The following is a 20033-nucleotide window of genomic DNA, read 5'->3' as shown; positions in this document are numbered from 1 at the left end:
TATGAACGCGAAGGGTAAAAAAAAAAACCCCCACCTACAATCTGATACATTGCATTCGGTCTCCCCTAGAAGGGGGGGGGGGTGTCCTCTCCAAGGTTTCTCATAGTCATTCACATCGACATCCCACTGGGGTGCGTTTTTCCTTGCCCTTATGTGGGCTCTGTACCGAGGATGTCGTTGTGGCTTGTGCAGCCCTTTGAGACACTTGTGATTTAGGGCTATATAAATAAACATTGATTGATTGATTGACATCTGATATATCACTAAATTTTAGAACTTTGTTGTAAAAATCTCCTTCCGCGTTTGTCCCTAACACCCACATTTCAGGCTGGCCGCTCTGGAAACACTCTGTGGAAACACTCTGTGGAAACGCTCCCCACCCACACTGCTTGGTGCCTCGTCTGAGCTGCTGTGACTTAGATTACTATAGTAACTAACTACGTAGATAACCATAGTAACTAGTACATCATGCAAAAGCGCAGATTCCAACCATTGAAAAACTTTGTATAGTTCAAGACTTAGACTTCCTTTTTATTGTCATTCAAATTTGAACTTTAGGGCACAGATAAGAACGAAATTTCGTTGCATTATCTCATGGTAGTGCAGGATAAAAGAGCCATAAGGTGCAGATATAAATAAAGTTGAAGACTTACAGTCATTAGAAAAGATCACTGCACATCATAATGGCAGCTATACTTTACATCTTGAAGATCTAAAAAAATGATTTGGGAATGTCCGATTTAAAAAGCTTAACGGGCCGCATGTGGCCCCCGGGCCTTATATTGTCCAGGGCTGCACTAAATATCAATGTATTTATATTTAGTTATTCATACTATTTTGATCAAATCCTAGATGTATTAATCGGCATGCAACTATATATTATTCATGCATATTACATTTGAGTTTGTTTATCTGCCGCTAACATTCAGGGCTCCCCTAGTTTGGTCCCGGGGACCCGGATGGGTCTCAGTCATAAAATGTAAATAAATGTAATTTATTGATTTACATTTATTTTTTTAATCAACGCATGAATCTCTAAATCAACTTCAAGTCTCTCTGTCGAGATAAAATTGTTGTTTTTTTATCTATGTTGCCCTTTTTCTCAAACTCCTGTAGGAAGTGGAATATTTGATGTGAAGTAATTGGAGCCTTAATGGGTCAGTAATTCATAACAATATTGATTTTAATTAAAACATTTTTTGAGCAATGACAGTATAACAAAAATCCCAATAAAAATATTGAGGATGTAAAAGGGCCCCACTCAATAAAAAAAAAAGTCATACTTTTTTTTTGTACTTTTAACACTTAAGTCTCCATATTAACTACAGATCTATCAATCGATTATACTGTAAGTAATTTTTTTTATATGGCGAACACACAAAATATGCAATATTTTCACCAAAAAATGTCAAAAATGATTTTTTTTAATGTGAATTAACACTTTAATTTATTTTATTTTTTTGGCAATGAGTTTTAAAGTAAAAAAAAAAAACATTGCAATTTTTTTGTAGTTACATTTGACCTGTTTGCTCTTTTATTCTACTTTGTTTTAAAAAAAAACTTTTGTAGAATGTGCTGCGGCTGTCAAAAAAATGGCTGCTTTGGACACTACAACACCAGGAAGCGACAACAAGTAGTCATCTTGTTTCTGCACTAAATATCAATGTATTTATATTTAGTTATTCATACTATTTTGATCAAATCCTAGATGTATTAATCGGCATGCAACTATATATTATTCATGCATATTACATTTGAGTTTGTTTATCTGCAGCTAACATTCAGGGCTCCCCAAGTTTGGTCCCGGGGACCCGGATGGGTCTCAGTCATAAAATGTAAATAAATGTAATTTATTGATTTTTATTTTTTAATCAACGCGTGAATCTCTAAATCAACTTCAAGTCTCTCTGTTGAGATAAAGTCGTTTTTATCTATGTTCCCCTTTTTCTCAAAACCCTGTTTTTTATGGCAAAAACGTTCCAAGTGGAATATTTGATGTGAAGTAATTGGAGCCTTATCCATCCATCCATCCATTTTCTACCGCTTATTCCCTTTGGGGTCGCGGGGGGCGCTGGAGCCTATCTCAGCTACAATCGGGCGGAAGGCGGGGTACACCCTTAATGGGTCAGTAATTCATAACAACATTGATTTTAATGAAAACATTTTTTGAGCAATGACAGTATAACAAAAATCCCAATAAAAAGTCATACTTTTTTTTTTTGTACATTTAACACTTAAGTCTCTGTATTAACTTCAGATCTATCAATCGATTATACTGTAAGTCATTTTTTTTATATGGCGAACACACAAAATATGCAATATTTTCACCAAAAAATGTCAAAAATGATTTTTTAAATGTGACTTAATAGACTTTAATTTATAAAAATTTTTTAGCGATGAGTTTTAAATAGAGATGTCCGATAATATCGGCCTGCCGATATTATCGGCCGATAAATGCTTTAGAATGTAATATCAGAAATTATCGGTATGTTTTTTTTAAATTATTATTATTATTTTAAATTAAATCAACATAAAAAACACAAGATACACTTACAATTAGTGCACCAACCCAAAAAAACTCCCTCCCCCATACACTCATTCACACAAAAGGGTTGTTTCTTTCTGTTATTAATATTCTGGTTCCTACATTATATATCAATATATATCAATACAGTCTGCAAGGGATACAGTCCGTAAGCACACATGATTGTGCGTGCTGCTGGTCCACTAATAGTACTAACCTTTAATAGTTAATTTTACTCATTTTTATTAATTACTAGTTTCTATGTAACTGTTTTTATATTGTTTTACTTTCTTTTTTATTCAAGAAAATGTTTTTAATTTATTTATCTTATTTTATTTTTTATTTATTTTCTTAAAAAGGACCTTATCTTCACCAAACCTGGTAGTCCAAATTAGGCATAATAATGTGTTAATTCCACGACTGTATATATCGGTATCGGTTGATATCGGTATCGGTAATTAAGGGTTTGGTCAATATCGGAATATCGGATCTCGGCAAAAAGCCATTATCGGACATTCCTAGTTTTAAAGTAAAAAAAAACAAAAAAAAACAGCCTGTATTATCACCTGGAGTCAACATTGCAATTTTTTTGTAGTTACATTTTACCTGTTTGCTCTTTTATTCTACTTTTTTTAAATACTTTTTGTAGAATGTTCTGCGGCCGTCAAAGTAGTGGCTGCTTTGGACACTAATGTGAAAGTGTGTCATCCACAACACCAGGAAGCGACAACAAGTAGTCATCTTGTTTTTATTCTTGTCTATGGTCTCCAAACAGCGGAGCACGGCCTGCTCAAAACATTCAGATACAAAATTAAAAAAAACTAAAAAAAATGGGGGACAAATTTTAAAAAAGGAGAAATGAATCATTTAAATTAAAGTAAAAAGGAACTTTCAGGACTTTCCATGGTGTCATGAAAGACGTTCAGTTATGAAAGTTTGAAAACAATTACAGCAGTCAAATGATGAACACTCAACAAATTCATCAGCTTATTAATATTTTTATTTTTTCATAGAAAGTCTCCCTGCAGGTAAAAAAAAAAAACAGAACAGAAAAAGGTGGTGTAGCAGCAGTGCTGAACACCTCTAATAGGTCAGATCAACGAGGAAGAGGAAGATGACAGAAGACGCTTCTAATTACAGAAATAATGAGCTTTTTTTTTCTCTCTTTTTTTTTTTTTTTTTTTTACATTCCTTGTTCCCAGAGCTGTGCGGAGACAGATTACCCATCCTGTCGTACACGTTCATGATAAAAAGTGGTTGGTTGAAGCCGAACGGGAAACCGAGGCGGGACCCGAGCACCTGGAAGCGCTTGCCTCGTAACCCTGCCCCCTACTGGCTGGGAGGGCAGCTGAAGAATTGCACTGTTAAACATCACTGATGACACCGAGTGGTCCCAAGTCCATGAAGCGGCGCTGAGAAAACGGGTGCGGATCACGGGCTTGTGCTCGTCGTTGCTGGGCAAATAAAACCTGAGATGTTTTTGTTATTTGTAGAAGTAGCGACGTCAGAGAGGAAGGAAAGCTCGATTCCAGGTAACGTCACAAAGTCTTGTTTGATGACATCTGGAGTGCTTCAAAGTCTACGCTATTTGTTCTTGCATAAATCACACGGCCTCAGGATTATTTGGCCTCGATCCCTATCCGGGCGGAACTCTCCGGCGGAAAAGGCGCCGAGGGAGCTAAAAATGGTTGTGTCAATAACTCGTTTTTGCATATGTGTGACATCACGGCGTCGTGTTAGCGTTGGGCTTCATTTGGTCAGCTCCGCCCTCCGACCGCAGCACACCTGCCAATCAAATAAGTCCACTTCCTGTCATGTGATTGCTTAAAAGATGGCGCCTGGCCAAAAACGGCAAAGGAGAAAAAGAAAGACATAAAAATATATATATATATATATGAAGAGTTGAGATGACTTTCCTTTCTTGTAACCATGACGACGATAAAAGCAAACACCATCCTACGTCTTTAAATGCTAATGTTGGATTATTGTGTTCCTACCATCATCATTTTATATACACGCACTTCCTGTCCTGATTGTCCGAAGCAAAACTGCGGCCGAGGCCAGACAGAGTCCGTTAAGGTGCGGGGGTCCCGATGTGCTTCTTTTTGGCGTTAGCGGTTCCATCAGTAGTCTGTCCAGCTGGACTGGACTGAGGTCAGAGTTGACGTTACGTGAGGACGGGGGGATGCGGGGTGGCGAGAAGGTGGGGGCGGGGGTGGTTGAAGGTGGTTGTGGTCACAGAGCGGTGGAGGTGAGCTTCTTCACTCCTCGACGCTGGGCCAGAGTGGAGCAGCCCACCGGCTCCAGAACCGGCGGGACGTTCCTGTTGAGGGCCGAGTACGTGGCGGCCATCGCTCCCTGGAACGTCACCACAGAACACGCTTTAATGAACGGCTTTTTGGAGAAAAAGGAAGATTTTGAAAAGAGCGGCGTCACCTTGACGAGGTGCGGGGCGTCCTGTCTGTTCAAGGTGTATTTGGGCAGCTGGTCTCGGTGCGTCACCCATGGGTGGCGGAGGACCTGGCCCGCCGTGAGCCGCTGGTGCGGGTCCACGTGTAGCATCTTGGACACCAGGTCCTGAAGAGTCAGATTGGCCAAATAATCAGCTTTATGTGTGTGTGTGTGTTCTGGCAATGCTTACTTAAGTTGTAAACTTTTACAACTGTGCCATCAGCAGTGTCCTTGCTAGCTGCACTAAAGCGAACCAACAGGCCCTCAAGCGAGTGGTTAAAGCGGCGGGGGAAAATTACAAGGACGATACTCCCAGAGATGAGTGCCATGTACACAACTCGCGACTCGGCCCTGCTGGTATCAGACAAGGACAAGTCACAGGTGGAGAAAATCCTCAGTGCTGAACTCTGTAGAACATGCACCTGGCTCGCTGACAACAAGCTATCCATACACTTGGGTAAAACGGAATCCATCCTGTTTGGGTCCCACATCAACCTTAAGAAAGTCAGTGACTTCACTATAAAAGTGGGTGACATTGTTATCGCCAGGAAGGATGAGGTCACCTACCTAGGTTCCATTCTAGAGGCTAATCTTTCCTGTGATAAAATGGCAACCAAGGTAATCAAAAAGGTCAACCAACGAACGAGATTTCTCTATAGAATCTCCTCTCTGGTCAACAAAAGCACCATGAAGATTTTGGCGGGAACTCTCGTTCAACCCTTTTTCGATTACGCATGCACCTCCTGGTACCCTAGCACCTCCAAAACCCTCAAATCTAAACTCCAAACATCCCAGAACAAGCTAGTCAGGTTACTTCTAGACCTCCACCCCAGATCACACCTCACTCCTACCCACTTCTCCAAAGTGGGCTGGCTCAGGGTGGAGGACAGAGTAAAACAACTTGCACTGAGCCTAGTCTATAAAATCCGCTACACCTCCCTGATACCGAAGTACATGTCAAACTACTTCCTTAACGTAAATGACCGCCATAACCACAACACAAAGGGGAGCTCTACTAACCACGTTAAACCCAGATTCCGATCTAACAAAGGTCTTAACTCATTCTCTTTCTATGCCATATCAATATGGAATGCACTCCCAACAGGTGTAAAAGAAAGTGCATCTCTATCCTCCTTCAAAACCGCACTAAAAGAACACCTCCAGGCAACTTCAGCCCTAAACAGCCTCCCTTCCTCATCATACCTCCTCGGATTGTAAATAATCAAATGTAAACAATCAAATGTAGACACTTTTTCTTATAATTTCTGATCTCTATGTCCACTACTTGCTGTACATATCCTACCAAGTCAGTCCTACACTGTTCCAATGTCATTTTCTCTGATGATGCAATTGTTGATGACTGAAGTGATGATAACAACCAAACCTAACCCCCCCCCCCCCTCCATATCCCACACCCCGGATTGTAAATAATGTAAATAATTCAATTTATATACTGTGATGATTATCTTGTGTGATGACTGTATTATGAAAATAGTATATATCTGTATCATGAATCAATTTAAGTGGACCCCGACTTAAACAAGTTGAAAAACTTATTGGGGTGTTACCATTTAGTGGTCAATTGTACGGAATATGTACTTCACTGTGCAATCTACTAATAAAAGTTTCAATCAATCAATCAAAACCTGCACAGCAATGCAGTTTCTATGTCGCTGGACAAAGCTCAAACAAAATCTTGTTGACATGTATGACTTAAGTGTTATTATGACAATGACAATAAAGGAATTGATTGATTGATTGATTGATTAATGGGGACATGGCTCTGTTTACACAGTCACCTTTAGGGGACCTCTGACGGTATGGGGACAAAAAAAACAGGTCCCCTAAAGGGAAACCTTTTTAAATGATAGTCAGATCCATTCTGAAGATGCCTAAGTGCAGGATTTGCTTTAACATTTAAGTGGTGAAACTTCCTATAAGAGGACAGCTGTAGTGCTGGATTCTGACCATCATGTCATATTTCATTTAAAACATTTTTTTTTAAATGGTCCTAAGTAGTCATGTACAAATTTGTGTGAACTATGCAAAATTATTTAAATTTGGTCCCCATGAACCATATTAACTAGGGGTGTGGGAAAAAAATCGATTCAAATTCAAATCGCGATTCTCATTTTTTAAAAATCAATTTAAAAAAAATAAAATTTAATTTTAATTTTATTTTATTTGTTTGAATTAATCAATCCAACAAAACAATACACATTAATACCATAACAATGCAATACAATTCCAAAACCAAACCCGACCCAGCAACATTCAGAACTGCAATAAACAGAGCAATTGAGAGGAGACACAAACACGACACAGAACAAACCAAAAGTAGTGAAACAAAAATGAATATTATCAACAACAGTATCAATATTAGTTACAATTTCAACATAACAGTGATTTAAAATCCCTCATTGACATTATCATTAGACATTTATAAAAAAGAACAATAGTGTCACAGTGGCTTACACTTGCATCACATCTCATAAGCTTGACAACACACTGTGTCCAATATTTTCACAAAGATAAAATAAGTCATATTTTTGGTTCATTTAATAGTTAAAACAAATGTACATTATTGCAATCAGTTGATAAAACATTGTCCTTTACAATTATAAAAGCTTTTTACAAAAATCTACTACTCTGCTTGCATGTCAGCAAACTGGGGTAGATCCTGCTGAAATCCTATGTATTGAATGAATAGAGAATCCTTTTGAATCGGGAAAATATCGGTTTTGAATCGAGAATCGTGTTGAATTGAAAAAAATCGATTTATAATCGAATCGGGACCCCAAGAATCGATATTGAATCAAATCGTGGGACACACAAAGATTAACAGCCCTAACATTAACTCTTTTTCTCCAGGGTCCCCAGTAAGAATGATCAGCACATTACTTCATCAATCCAGAGATTTAAAGACGTGTTTGAGCTAACTGGCCAGTGGACATTTTACACCATTTTTTAAATGCCTCCACAACCTGTAGAAAGGGTGGTCCCCACAAGTCATGAACAAACACTTGCTCCCCATTCCAAATGATAACCAGTGTGTGTGTGTGTGTGTGTGTGTGTGTGTGTGTGTGTGTGTGTGTGTGTGTGTGTGTGTGCGCACCTTGGCTTCAGTAGACACAGAGTTCCAGTATCCTCCAGTGAGCGAGAACTTCCCGCTACCAATCCGAGCCAAAATCGCCTCGGGCGTGTCCTCCGGGCCGTTGGCGAATGGAGTGAAGCTGGGAAAGGAGGAGTGAAGGGAGACAAGATATCATCACAAGCTAAGGTACAGGTAGGTAGGGCCTTATGTGCCACCAGGCCTGTGCCAGTAACAGCTAGGTAAGTCACAGGTGTCACACTTGAGGCCCCCAGGAGCCAAATCTGGCCAGCCACGACATCTTAATGTGCCGCGCTACATCATTTCATTGTGACCGTCCCACAGTTCCGATGTGGTCCGCAAAGTCATTTTCATTGTGGCCTGCTACATGATTTAAAGTGCTTCACCACATCATTTTAATGTGTCACTCCACATCATTTTAATGTGGTCCGCCACATCATTTTAATGTGTCACTCCACATTATCGTAATGTGTCACTCCACATCATTTTAATGTGGTGCGCCACATCAATTTATGTGGTCCGCAACATCATTTTAATGTGTCCCGCCACATCATTTTAATGTGGTGCACCACATTATCGTATTGTGTCACTCCACATCATTTTAATGTGGTCCGCAACATCATTTTAATGTGTCCCGCCACATCATTTTAATGTGTCCCGCCACATCATTTTAATGTGTCCCGCCACATCATTTTATGTGGCAAACATTTCATTTATTGTGGTCCGTCACGTTATCTTATGTGGTTCGCTACATAATTTTATCATGGCCCGCTATATAATTTTATTGTGGTCCGTCACATTATTTTAATGTGTCACTCCACATCATTTTAATGTGGTCCGCCACATCATTTTAATGTGTCACTCCACATCATTTTAATGTGGTCCGCCACATCATTTTAATGTGTCACTCCACATCATTTTAATGTGTCACTCCACATCATTTTAATGTGTCACTCCACATTATCGTAATGTGTCACTCCACATCATTTTAATGTGGTGCGCCACATCAATTTATGTGGTCCGCAACATAATTTTAATGTGTCCCGCCACATCATTTTAATGTGGTGCACCACATTATCGTATTGTGTCACTCCACATCATTTTAATGTGGTCCGCAACATCATTTTAATGTGTCCCGCCACATCATTTTAATGTGGTCCGCCACATCATTTTAATGTGGTCCGCAACATCATTTTAATGTGTCCCGCCACATCATTTTAATGTGTCACTCCACATTATCGTAATGTGTCACTCCACATCATTTTAATGTGGTGCGCCACATCAATTTATGTGGTCCGCAACATAATTTTAATGTGTCCCGCCACACCATTTTAATGTGGTGCACCACATTATCGTATTGTGTCACTCCACATCATTTTAATGTGGTCCGCAACATCATTTTAATGTGTCCCGCCACATCATTTTAATGTGGTCCGCAACATCATTTTAAGGTGGTCCGCCACATCATTTTAATGTGGTCCGCAACATCATTTTAATGTGTCCCGCCACATCATTTTATGTGGCAACCATTTCATTTTATTGTGGTCAGTCACGTCATTTTATGTGGGTCGCTACATAATTTTATTGTGGCCCGCCACATCATTTTATTGTGGTCTGCCACATGATTTTAGTGTGGTCCACCACATTATTTTAATGTGGTTCGCCACATCATTTTAAAGTGGTCCGCCACATCATTTTAATGTGTCCCGCCACATCATTTTAATGTGGTCCGCCACATCATTTTAATGTGTCCCGCCACATCATTTTAATGTGGTCCGTCACATTATTTTAATGTGTCACTCCACATCATTTTAATGTGGTCCGCCACATCATTTTAATGTGTCACTCTACATCATTTTAATGTGGTCCGCCACATCATTTTAATGTGTCACTCCACATCATTTTAATGTGTCACTCCACATTATCGTAATGTGTCACTCCACATCATTTTAATGTGGTGCGCCACATCAATTTATGTGGTCCGCAACATAATTTTAATGTGTCCCGCCACATCATTTTAATGTGGTGCACCACATTATCGTATTGTGTCACTCCACATCATTTTAATGTGGTCCGCAACATCATTTTAATGTGTCCCGCCACATCATTTTAATGTGGTCCGCCACATCATTTTAATGTGGTCCGCAACATCATTTTAATGTGTCCCGCCACATCATTTTAATGTGTCACTCCACATTATCGTAATGTGTCACTCCACATCATTTTAATGTGGTGCGCCACATCAATTTATGTGGTCCGCAACATAATTTTAATGTGTCCCGCCACACCATTTTAATGTGGTGCACCACATTATCGTATTGTGTCACTCCACATCATTTTAATGTGTCCCGCCACATCATTTTAATGTGGTCCGCAACATCATTTTAATGTGTCCCGCCACATCATTTTATGTGGCAACCATTTCATTTTATTGTGGTCAGTCACGTCATTTTATGTGGGTCGCTACATCATTTTATCGTGGCCCGCCACATCATTTTATTGTGGTCTGCCACATGATTTTAGTGTGGTCCACCACATTATTTTAATGTGGTTCGCCACATCATTTTAAAGTGGTCCGCCACATCATTTTAATGTGTCCCGCCACATCATTTTAATGCGTCCCGCCACATCATTTTATGTGGCAACCATTTCATTTATTGTGGTCCGTCACGTTATCTTATGTGGTTCGCTACATAATTTTATCATGGCCCGCTATATAATTTTATTGTGGTCCGTCACATTATTTTAATGTGTCACTCCACATTATTTTAATGTGTCACTCCACATCATTTTAATGTGGTCCGCCACATTATCGTAATGTGTCACTCCACATCATTTTAATGTGGTGCGCCACATGATTTTAGCGGTCCGCCACATCAATTTATGTGGTCCGCAACATAATTTTAATGTGTCCCGCCACATCATTTTATGTGGCAACCATTTCATTTTATTGTGGTCCGTCAGGTAATTTTATGTGGCCCGCCACATCATTTTATTGTGGTCTGCCACGTTATATTAATGTGTCACTCCACATAATTTTAATGTGTCACTCCACATCATTTTAATGTGTCACTCCACATCATTTTAATGTGGTCCGCCACATTATCGTAATGTGTCACTCCACATCATTTTAATGTGGTGCGCCACATGATTTTAGCGGTCCGCCACATCAATTTATGTGGTCCGCCACATAATTTTATGTGGCAACCATTTCATTTTATTGTGGTCCGTCAGGTAATTTTATGTGGCCCGCCACATCATTTTAATGTGGTGCACCACATTATCGTATTGTGTCACTCCACATCATTTTAATGTGGTCCGCAACATCATTTTAATGTGTCCCGCCACATCATTTTATGTGGCAACCATTTCATTTTATTGTGGTCAGTCACGTCATTTTATGTGGGTCGCTACATCATTTTATCGTGGCCCGCCACATCATTTTATTGTGGTCTGCCACATCATTTTAGTGTGGTCCACCACATTATTTTAATGTGGTTCGCCACATCATTTTAAAGTGGTCCGCCACATCATTTTAAAGTGGTCCGCCACATCATTTTATTGTGGCCCGCCACATCATTTTAGTGTGGTCCACCACATTATTTTAATGTGGTTCGCCACATCATTTTAAAGTGGTCCGCCACATCATTTTAATGTGTCCCGCCACATCATTTTATGTGGCAATCATTTCATTTATTGTGGTCCGTCACGTTATCTTATGTGGTTCGCTACATAATTTTATCATGGCCCGCCACATAATTTTATTGTGGTCCGTCACATTATTTTAATGTGTCACTCCACATCATTTTAATGTGGTCCGCCACATTATCGTATTGTGTCACTCCACATCATTTTAATGTGGTCCGCCACATTATCGTAATGTGTCACTCCACATCATTTTAATGTGGTGCGCCACATGATTTTAGCGGTCCGCCACATCAATTTATGTGGTCTGCAACATCATTTTAATGTGTCCCGCCACATCATATTATGTGGCAACCATTTCATTTTATTGTGGTCCGTCAGGTAATTTTATGTGGCCCGCCACATCATTTTATTGTGGTCTGCCACGTTATATTAATGTGTCACTCCACATAATTTTAATGTGGCCCGCCACATCATTTTAATGTGGTGCACCACATTATCGTATTGTGTCACTCCACATCATTTTAATGTGGTCCGCAACATCATTTTAATGTGTCCCGCCACATCATTTTATGTGGCAACCATTTCATTTTATTGTGGTCAGTCACGTCATTTTATGTGGGTCGCTACATCATTTTATCGTGGCCCGCTATATAATTTTATTGTGGTCCGTCACATTATTTTAATGTGTCACTCCACATTATTTTAATGTGTCACTCCACATGATTTCATTTGGCCCACCACATCATTTTATATGGCCTACCGCATCATATACAATATGTGGCCTGCGAAAGGCTGGAAATAATAAAGCACTTTCTGGCTAAATGTATTTGTTATTTTTTTTTATCGTGGCCTGCCACATCATTTTAATACTCAGTGGCCTAGTGATTAGAGTGTCCGCCTTGAGATGGGTAGGTTGTGAGTTCAAACCCCGGCCGAGTCATACCAAAGACTATAAAAATGGGAGCCATTACCTCCCTGCTTGGCACTCAGCATCAAGGGTTGGAATTGGGGGTTAAATCACCAAAAATGATTCCCGGGCGCGGCCACCGCTGCTGCTCACTGCTCCCCTCACCTCCCAGGGGGTGAACAAGGGAATGGGTCAAATGCAGAGGACAAATTTCACCACACCTAGTGTGTGTGTGACAATCATTGATACTTTAATGTGTCGAGCCACTTTATTTTATGTGGCCCACCACATCAAAGGCATGAAATAATAAAGCACTTCCTGGCCAAATGTAGTTGTTACTTTTTTATCGTGGCCCGCCACATGATTTAATGTGTTCTGCAACATCATTTTATTGCGGTCCGCTACATCATCTTAACGTGGCCCGCCACATCATTAAATGTGTTCTGCCACATCATTTTATTGCGGTCCGCTACATCATCTTATGGTGCCCCCCTACATCATTTAATGTGGTCTGCCACATCATTTTAATGTGTCCAGCCACCTCATTTTATTGTTGCCAGCCACGTCCTTTGAACTTGGCCTACCCAATCATAATATGTGGCCTGCGTAAGGCTGGAAATAAAAAAGCACTTTGGCGAAATGTATGTGTTCCTTCAATGCTGCACATGCAATTGCAAATGTTCTCCACTTTAATATTAGAAGTGTGAGAAGATGATCTGTTAGCGTACCCTGTTAGCATTGTGTAGAGAAGAACGCCGAGACTCCAGATGTCGCAGGCCGCATCGTAACCTTGCTTCTTAAGAACCTGTCAGCCAAACACACACAGCAGGGTTTCAATCTGCGGGTGCTAATGAGGAAGTAAAGCCGGGTTACCTCCGGAGCGACAAAGTTGGCGGTGTAACACGGCGTCATGAGCAGGCCGTTCTCAGCCCTCAACTGCTTGGCGAAGCCAAAGTCACAGATCCTGATGGACTCGGCGTTCCCGCTCTCGTCCATGTAGAGGATGTTGCTGGGTTTCAGGTCTCGGTGCACCACCTGCAGACCAGAGAACACAATTTGTGCCACGTGTCCCACAAGTGAATACAGGCCTCACATTGGTATATCTTCTCAAGGGACAATAGTATAGAAATAGATATACTCTGGAACCTCCATTTACGAAGCCCTCATTGCACGCACTTTATATCCACCTATTGTATGCCTCGCGGCGCAGCCATTTTGTGCCCGGCAGCACATCCATTGTGAGCGGGCTGATCGATCTTGGTGCTCAAATTCAGTCAGCAAAGCCGTGCTCTTGTTAGGGCGAGGGTTTAAACCTAGTGTTTTTACAGTATTTTTCTAATTTTGCTAGCTCAATATGAGTTTAAAGAAGGGCATGGACAAGCATTAGATAGATAGATAGATAGATAGATAGATAGATAGATAGATAGATAGATAGATAGATAGATAGATAGATAGATAGATAGATAGATAGATAGATAGATAGTACTTTATTGATTCCTTCAGGAGAGTTCCCTCAGGAAAATTTAAATTGTGTGGTTTGAAACAGTCAGGAAAAATCTACAACGTTGTTGACACTCTCCACTCCTTCTTCTGCACACCAGGTACACAACAAGGTAAAGTGGATTTATTTATTTTTTTCTGACAAAGCTTAACCTATTGTTACTATAACAATCTACAAGGTTAATATAGGTTGCTTTTCTTTCTTCCCCTCCATTTTTCTGCATTCTTTTGTATCTCAAGTTATCATTACGTATATGTATTATTGCATTTGAACAACTGAATTGTTAATAATAGAGGTAAATTATTGGTATTGTTCATTATCAATAGCGCTATTTCTATTGGTATTTGTATTCCTGTAGTGTAATAATGCTCATTGTCATTTCTGTGTTATTATTTATTTCGCTAACTGCTTCTTTGCTATCACTTTTACCATCATATTTGTACATATCGTATTTGCTGATGTTGCTCTATTGTTGTTGTTGTTATTGTTGTGTTTGCTGTTGTTGTTTTTGTCTCTCTGTCTTATCCCCCTCTAGTCCCCACAATTTCCCCCTGTCTTCATTTTTTTCTCTTTCTATACCCTCCTGCTCCAGCCCGGCTGCACCAAATGATAATATAAATACATTTAATAAAGTCAAATACAAATAAGGCAACAAGAGAAGTATCCCACACTTCTCTTTTGTAAAGTAAATCTGAACAGCTGATATGGGCATCTACATCAACTATATGATTTGCCTGAGAAGCTGTACAGGACAAAAAAAATTATATATATATATATTTTTTCCTAATCACTTTGTGATTTTAAATTGTGAGTGCACCACAGGGCTAGTGACAGTGTGTGTGCATGTTGGCAGGGCGGTTGCATACGAGGAGGGCAGTTCAGCTAGTTGGTGTTTTGGATCTGTTATTAAATAGAAAGTTGATCCATTACCTGCTTGTTTGATATACTGTACCATATAGCGCTTTATATTGTCTTCAAAGTGTACAAACTTTTGTCGAGTCTGGAACCCTTGATTCATATTTACATTGTTTCTTGTGGAGAAGTTTGCTTCGATATACAAACTTTTCTATTTACGAACCTCGTTCTCGGAGCATTTAAGTTCGTAAATCGAGAGTCCACTGTACTTTAGAGTAGTCAGTGTACAGTTACTAAAGCACGGGTGTCCAAAGTGCCGCCCGATGACCATTTGTCCATGACAGATTGTCCCCGATTGGATCATTACACAAAAAATCAACCCAAAAAAATGAAATTGGTGCCAATATCCCTAAAATTGTGATCTGAAAATCAAAATGGTCGACAATCCGTGCATCTTTCATGGTCTTCAGTAGCAAAATAATTGTGTCTTTACAGTCTAGCGGGGTAGTGGTAGGGTCATTGTACAGGGCTGCATGAAAATGTATTTCCTGTTTTAATGCCTTCTACTGGAAGTAAAACCATCCATAGCGTTTTTGCGACAAAGGATTCTTCATTCATCACTCCACGCAACGTTTAAGTTTGACAATATAACTAAAGCAATTCATACTGACTAAATCGTCCCATGTGTGATGTCTGCAGGAGTGTTTTCATGCATATTTCTACGTGCTATTGTAATGTAATCAATCTAGCGTCGGTAGCATTAGCTAACATGTTTACGAGTGTCTATGTTAGTATTATTACCTTACAACGGCATTCTTTTTGTATTGTTTCAGTTTCACAAAGTCCACGGTAAATTCACCAAAACGTCACCGTAGAGTTATTGAGTCTGTTTAGTTGAATTGAAAGCTAGCTTCCGCAACGAGTGTGTCCGTGATGATGGCTTCTGTTTTGTTTGAGCAGCCGTTTTACTGCCGTGTGACAGGCACTGATTGGAAACAATTATGGTATGTAAATGAAAATGTACATAATATTTATGTGTAAATAACTAATTTCACAATGCATATATCTGCAGCTTATAGTCCGGTGTGGCTCATGTATGGAAAAATATTTTTTTTCTACAAAGATTTGGTGGCCGCTGCTTATAGTCCAGCCCTATAGTCCAGAAAATACGGTACTAAATACTGGTATCAAATATGTATGTATAGTATCTGCTGATGTAGTTCTGTTGTAGTTGTTAAAAATAAAAAATAAAAAACATACATACATGTACGTATATATAATTGTCAAAATGCCAAATATCGGCGCCGATAATTGGTCGATCTCTAATATTTTTAAGACTTTCTGGACAATTGCATGGTTACAGTTTGTGTTCTGTTGGAAGAGAGGATGTACCACAACAAGTACCGTATTTTTCGGGCTACAAGTTGCAGTTTTTTTTCATAGTTTGGCTGGGGGTGCGACTTTTATTCAGGAGCGACTTATGTGTGAAATTATTAAGACATTACCGTAAAATATCAAATAATATTATTTAGCTCATTCACGTAAGAGACTAGACGTATAAGATTTCATGGGATTTAGCGATTAGGAGTGACAGATTGTTTGGTAAACGTATAGCATGTTCTATATGTTATAGTTATTTGAATGACTCTTACCATAATATGTTACGTTAACATACCAGTTGGTTATTTATGCCTCATATAACGTACACTTATTCAGCCTGTTGTTCACTATTCTTTATTTATTTTAAATTGCCTTTCAAATGTCTATTCTTGGTGTTGGGTTTTATCAAATACATTTCCCCAAAAAATGCGACTTATACTCCAGTGCGACTAATAGTCCGAAAAATATGGTAGTATTTTGTATATTAGTACAACATGCATGCGAACGTACCCCTTGCACGTGTAGGTACTCCAACGTCTTGGTGATGGTGAAGAGAACGGCGCTGGCTTCTCGCTCCGAGAAGAACTTCTGGCGCAGGATTTTGTCTAGCAGCTCGCCGCCCTTCATTAACTCTGTCACCAGGAAGACGGAGCGGCCGTCGTCGAAGACCTGTGGCAGGGTTAGAAGTCACAACTCCAACTCTTACGTTCTGTGACCTGGGACTCACGTCTTTCAGCGTGATGATATTGGGATGTTGGCCGTATCGCAGCAGGATCTCCACCTCCTCCGTGGGGTCTCGCTTGGCCTTGTTGATGATCTGCAATCAAATCAAGTCAAGCTTTATTTATAAAGCGCTTTTCATACATAAAAGAAATGCAACGCAAAGTGCTTTACAAAGTTAAAAACAATACCCCGGTGACCAATATCCCCCATTATCACATACGTACGCACACACACACATACCAAACACAAACACACACACACAACATACACACGTATGCAACTATATGGACCAATGATTGCATGGCTGAGTACAGAGGAGACATGTGAGTAAACACTATCACATCTGCACCAGGAGGTCATCAGACCATGGCCACCAGGCCGCTGACACAAAAGCATATATATATATATATATATATATATATATATATATATATATATATATATACACACAGTAAATAAATAAATAAATAAAACTAAATAAAATCTTGCATAACTAATAGGATGAAAAGTAAAATACAAATGACTTCAATAAAATAATTAATATCAGGTAAAAGCCAAATTAAAAAGGTGGGTTTTAAGCCTGCTCTTAAAAACCATGAACGTTCTCCGCAGCCCTGATGTCCTCCGGTAAGCTGGTCCATAGACGGGGGCCATAATGGTGGAAAGCTGCCACCCCATGACTTTGTGTCCTGACTTTGGGAATAATTAGGAGATGAGTGCCGGAGGATCTCAGGGCCCGGGAAGGTTCATAGGGTAAAAGCAAATCTGAACGATAAGAAGGTCCAATGCCATAAAAACGTTTATAAACCATAAGAAGAACCTTAAAATTGATCCTGAAACACACGGGGAGCCAATGCAGAGATTTTAAAACTGGTGTAATGTGAGTCCGCCTTCTGGTGTTCGTCAGGACACGTGCCGCTGAATTTTGGAGTAATTGTAAAGGTGCAATAACCTTTTTTAGGAAGACCAGAAAGCAGGGCGTTACAATAATCTATACGACTTGTAATAACAGCATGCATTAGCGTCACCGTGTTGCCCTGAGAGAGAATTGGGCGAACTCTCGCTATATTCTTAAGATGATAAAAACCTATTTTTGGTATACTTTTTTTTACATGTTATATAAAACTAAGGTCAGAGTGGAAAACAACGCTCAGATTGAGGGGGCGACACGTTTACAGGGGCGCTCGGAGGTCGGGGGTTTACGCTGCCGGGGTCCTAACCTTGACGGCGTAGTCCATGCCGGTGCCCTTGTGGACGCAGCGCTTGCAGATGGAGTACGAGCCCACGCCGATGTCCTCTTTGACGTCGTAGGTGTCGGAAAACTGCGACGTGCTTCTGTGGAGCTGCTGCAGGCGGGCGCACAAAGTGTGTGGTCGTTAAGTGGGTAACGGAGCAATTACGTAACGAGGCTCATTTAGTGTGTGTGTTTACCTGAACAATTGTGTTGGACATGGGTTGTGTCGTCTCCTCTTCGGTTATCGCCACAAAGCTGAATCCTCTGAACAGCTGATGGGCGTTGGCGCTGGGCGGGACTCCAGGAGAGTCTGACACACACACACACACACCGAGCTCTTAAATGATGTCATTAACAAGGCAGGGCGGGGCGTGGACAGGCTGTACCTCGGGGCGTTTTCGCCGTGAACTCCGGGTCGAAGTAGAAGGTGTCGTCGGGCCGTGCCGCGGCGGGCTTGAAGGGCGGCGAGATCTCTCTGCGGAAGAGTTTCTGTGGGAGGGGAGGCAACATGAGTCACAATGCCCCGACTGAAAGGAAAAGGTGACGGCGCAAACCGACATTCCAGTCGACGGTGCTGAAGAAGTGGTGCCTCTTGATCTCCTCCACGCTATCTGGGCCCGCTCCTGCAAAACATGAGCAGTTGCCAGTGGAGGCCAGCAGGGGGCACAGTAGTTCAATGCTGCCCAGGCATGAGGCTGCATTCACCTAAACCAGTTCTTTTCATATAGTGTGACCCCGGAGAACAAGCTTTATCAGTATCATGCTTCAAACCTCGCTTCGGAAAGCTGTGCGCTACAAAAAGTGCTCAATATAGCCATTATTAATCCTGACTTACTCATGTGATAGGAAAAAAAATCAGCACAAATTGCTTTATTCATTTATGTTTTGTAGGTTAAAGTATTTTGTATATTGTGCTCCTGGGTTAATTTGTCGTTGTTTATTGAGTTTAATAATTGTATTTTTCAGCATCAAACGGTTCAAGTCGGTCAATTTTTTTTAATATAAAGATAAAATTGTTTGGTTTTTTATTTTAGGCAATTTGACGAACTTCTAATCCTTTCTATAACAGACTAATTTTTTTTATTTTTAAATAAAAGTTTTTATTTGTTATAAGTTGATCTATATTTTGTTCTTTTTTGTTTTCTTTAATAATAATAATAATAATAATAATAATAATAATAATAATAAGCATATTACAGACTTATTGCACATTACAGACCATGCACCTGGCTTTTTTTTGCACTATTCTTTCTCTACATTTTTTGTCACTGTATATATTTTTTTAATTTTATTTTATTTTTTTATTAATCAATCCAACAAAACAATACACAGCAATACCATAATAATGCAATCCAATTCCAAAACCAAACCCGACCCAGCAACATTCAGAATGGCAATAAACAGAGCAATTGAGAGGACACACAAACATGACACAGAACAATCTAAAAGTAGTGAAAACAAAAATGAATATTATCAACAACAGTATCAATATTAGCAACAATTTCAACATAGCAGTGATTAAAAATCCCTCATTGACATTATCATTAGACATTTGTAAAAAAAATAAAAAATAAAAATGAACAATAGTGTCACAGTGGCTTACACTTGCATCACATCTCATAAGCTTGACAACACACTGTGTCCATTATTTTCACAAAGATAAAATAAGTCATATTTTTGTTTCATTTAATAGTTAAA

At 39.8% G+C, this 20033-nt stretch overlaps 1 protein-coding gene across 3 annotated transcripts in view; it reads right to left on the bottom strand.

Annotated features, from left to right (window-relative positions):
• Window positions 1-3506: 3506 nt before the first annotated feature.
• Window positions 3507-20033, bottom strand: part of rps6ka3b (ribosomal protein S6 kinase, polypeptide 3b) — an 85121-nt gene continuing 68594 nt past the window's right edge. For all 3 annotated transcript variants that reach the window (XM_061964970.1, XM_061964971.1, XM_061964969.2), the window contains 11 exons: window positions 18894-18958; window positions 18722-18824; window positions 18533-18645; window positions 18322-18447; window positions 17106-17195; window positions 16889-17047; window positions 13516-13677; window positions 13371-13447; window positions 8091-8208; window positions 4961-5101; window positions 3507-4882 (listed from right to left, as the gene is read on the bottom strand). In XM_061964970.1, coding sequence (XP_061820954.1) covers window positions 4760-4882; window positions 4961-5101; window positions 8091-8208; window positions 13371-13447; window positions 13516-13677; window positions 16889-17047; window positions 17106-17195; window positions 18322-18447; window positions 18533-18645; window positions 18722-18824; window positions 18894-18958 — 1277 coding nt within the window. In that variant the 3' untranslated portion in view covers window positions 3507-4759. The remainder of the gene's footprint in view (window positions 4883-4960; window positions 5102-8090; window positions 8209-13370; window positions 13448-13515; window positions 13678-16888; window positions 17048-17105; window positions 17196-18321; window positions 18448-18532; window positions 18646-18721; window positions 18825-18893; window positions 18959-20033) is intronic.

This window comes from Nerophis lumbriciformis, linkage group LG07 (assembly GCF_033978685.3).
Source record: "Nerophis lumbriciformis linkage group LG07, RoL_Nlum_v2.1, whole genome shotgun sequence".
Classification (NCBI taxonomy): Eukaryota; Metazoa; Chordata; class Actinopteri; order Syngnathiformes; family Syngnathidae; genus Nerophis; species Nerophis lumbriciformis.
The sequence above is the reverse complement of the archived record's forward strand: the minus strand, read 5'-3'. Positions and strand labels throughout refer to the sequence as shown.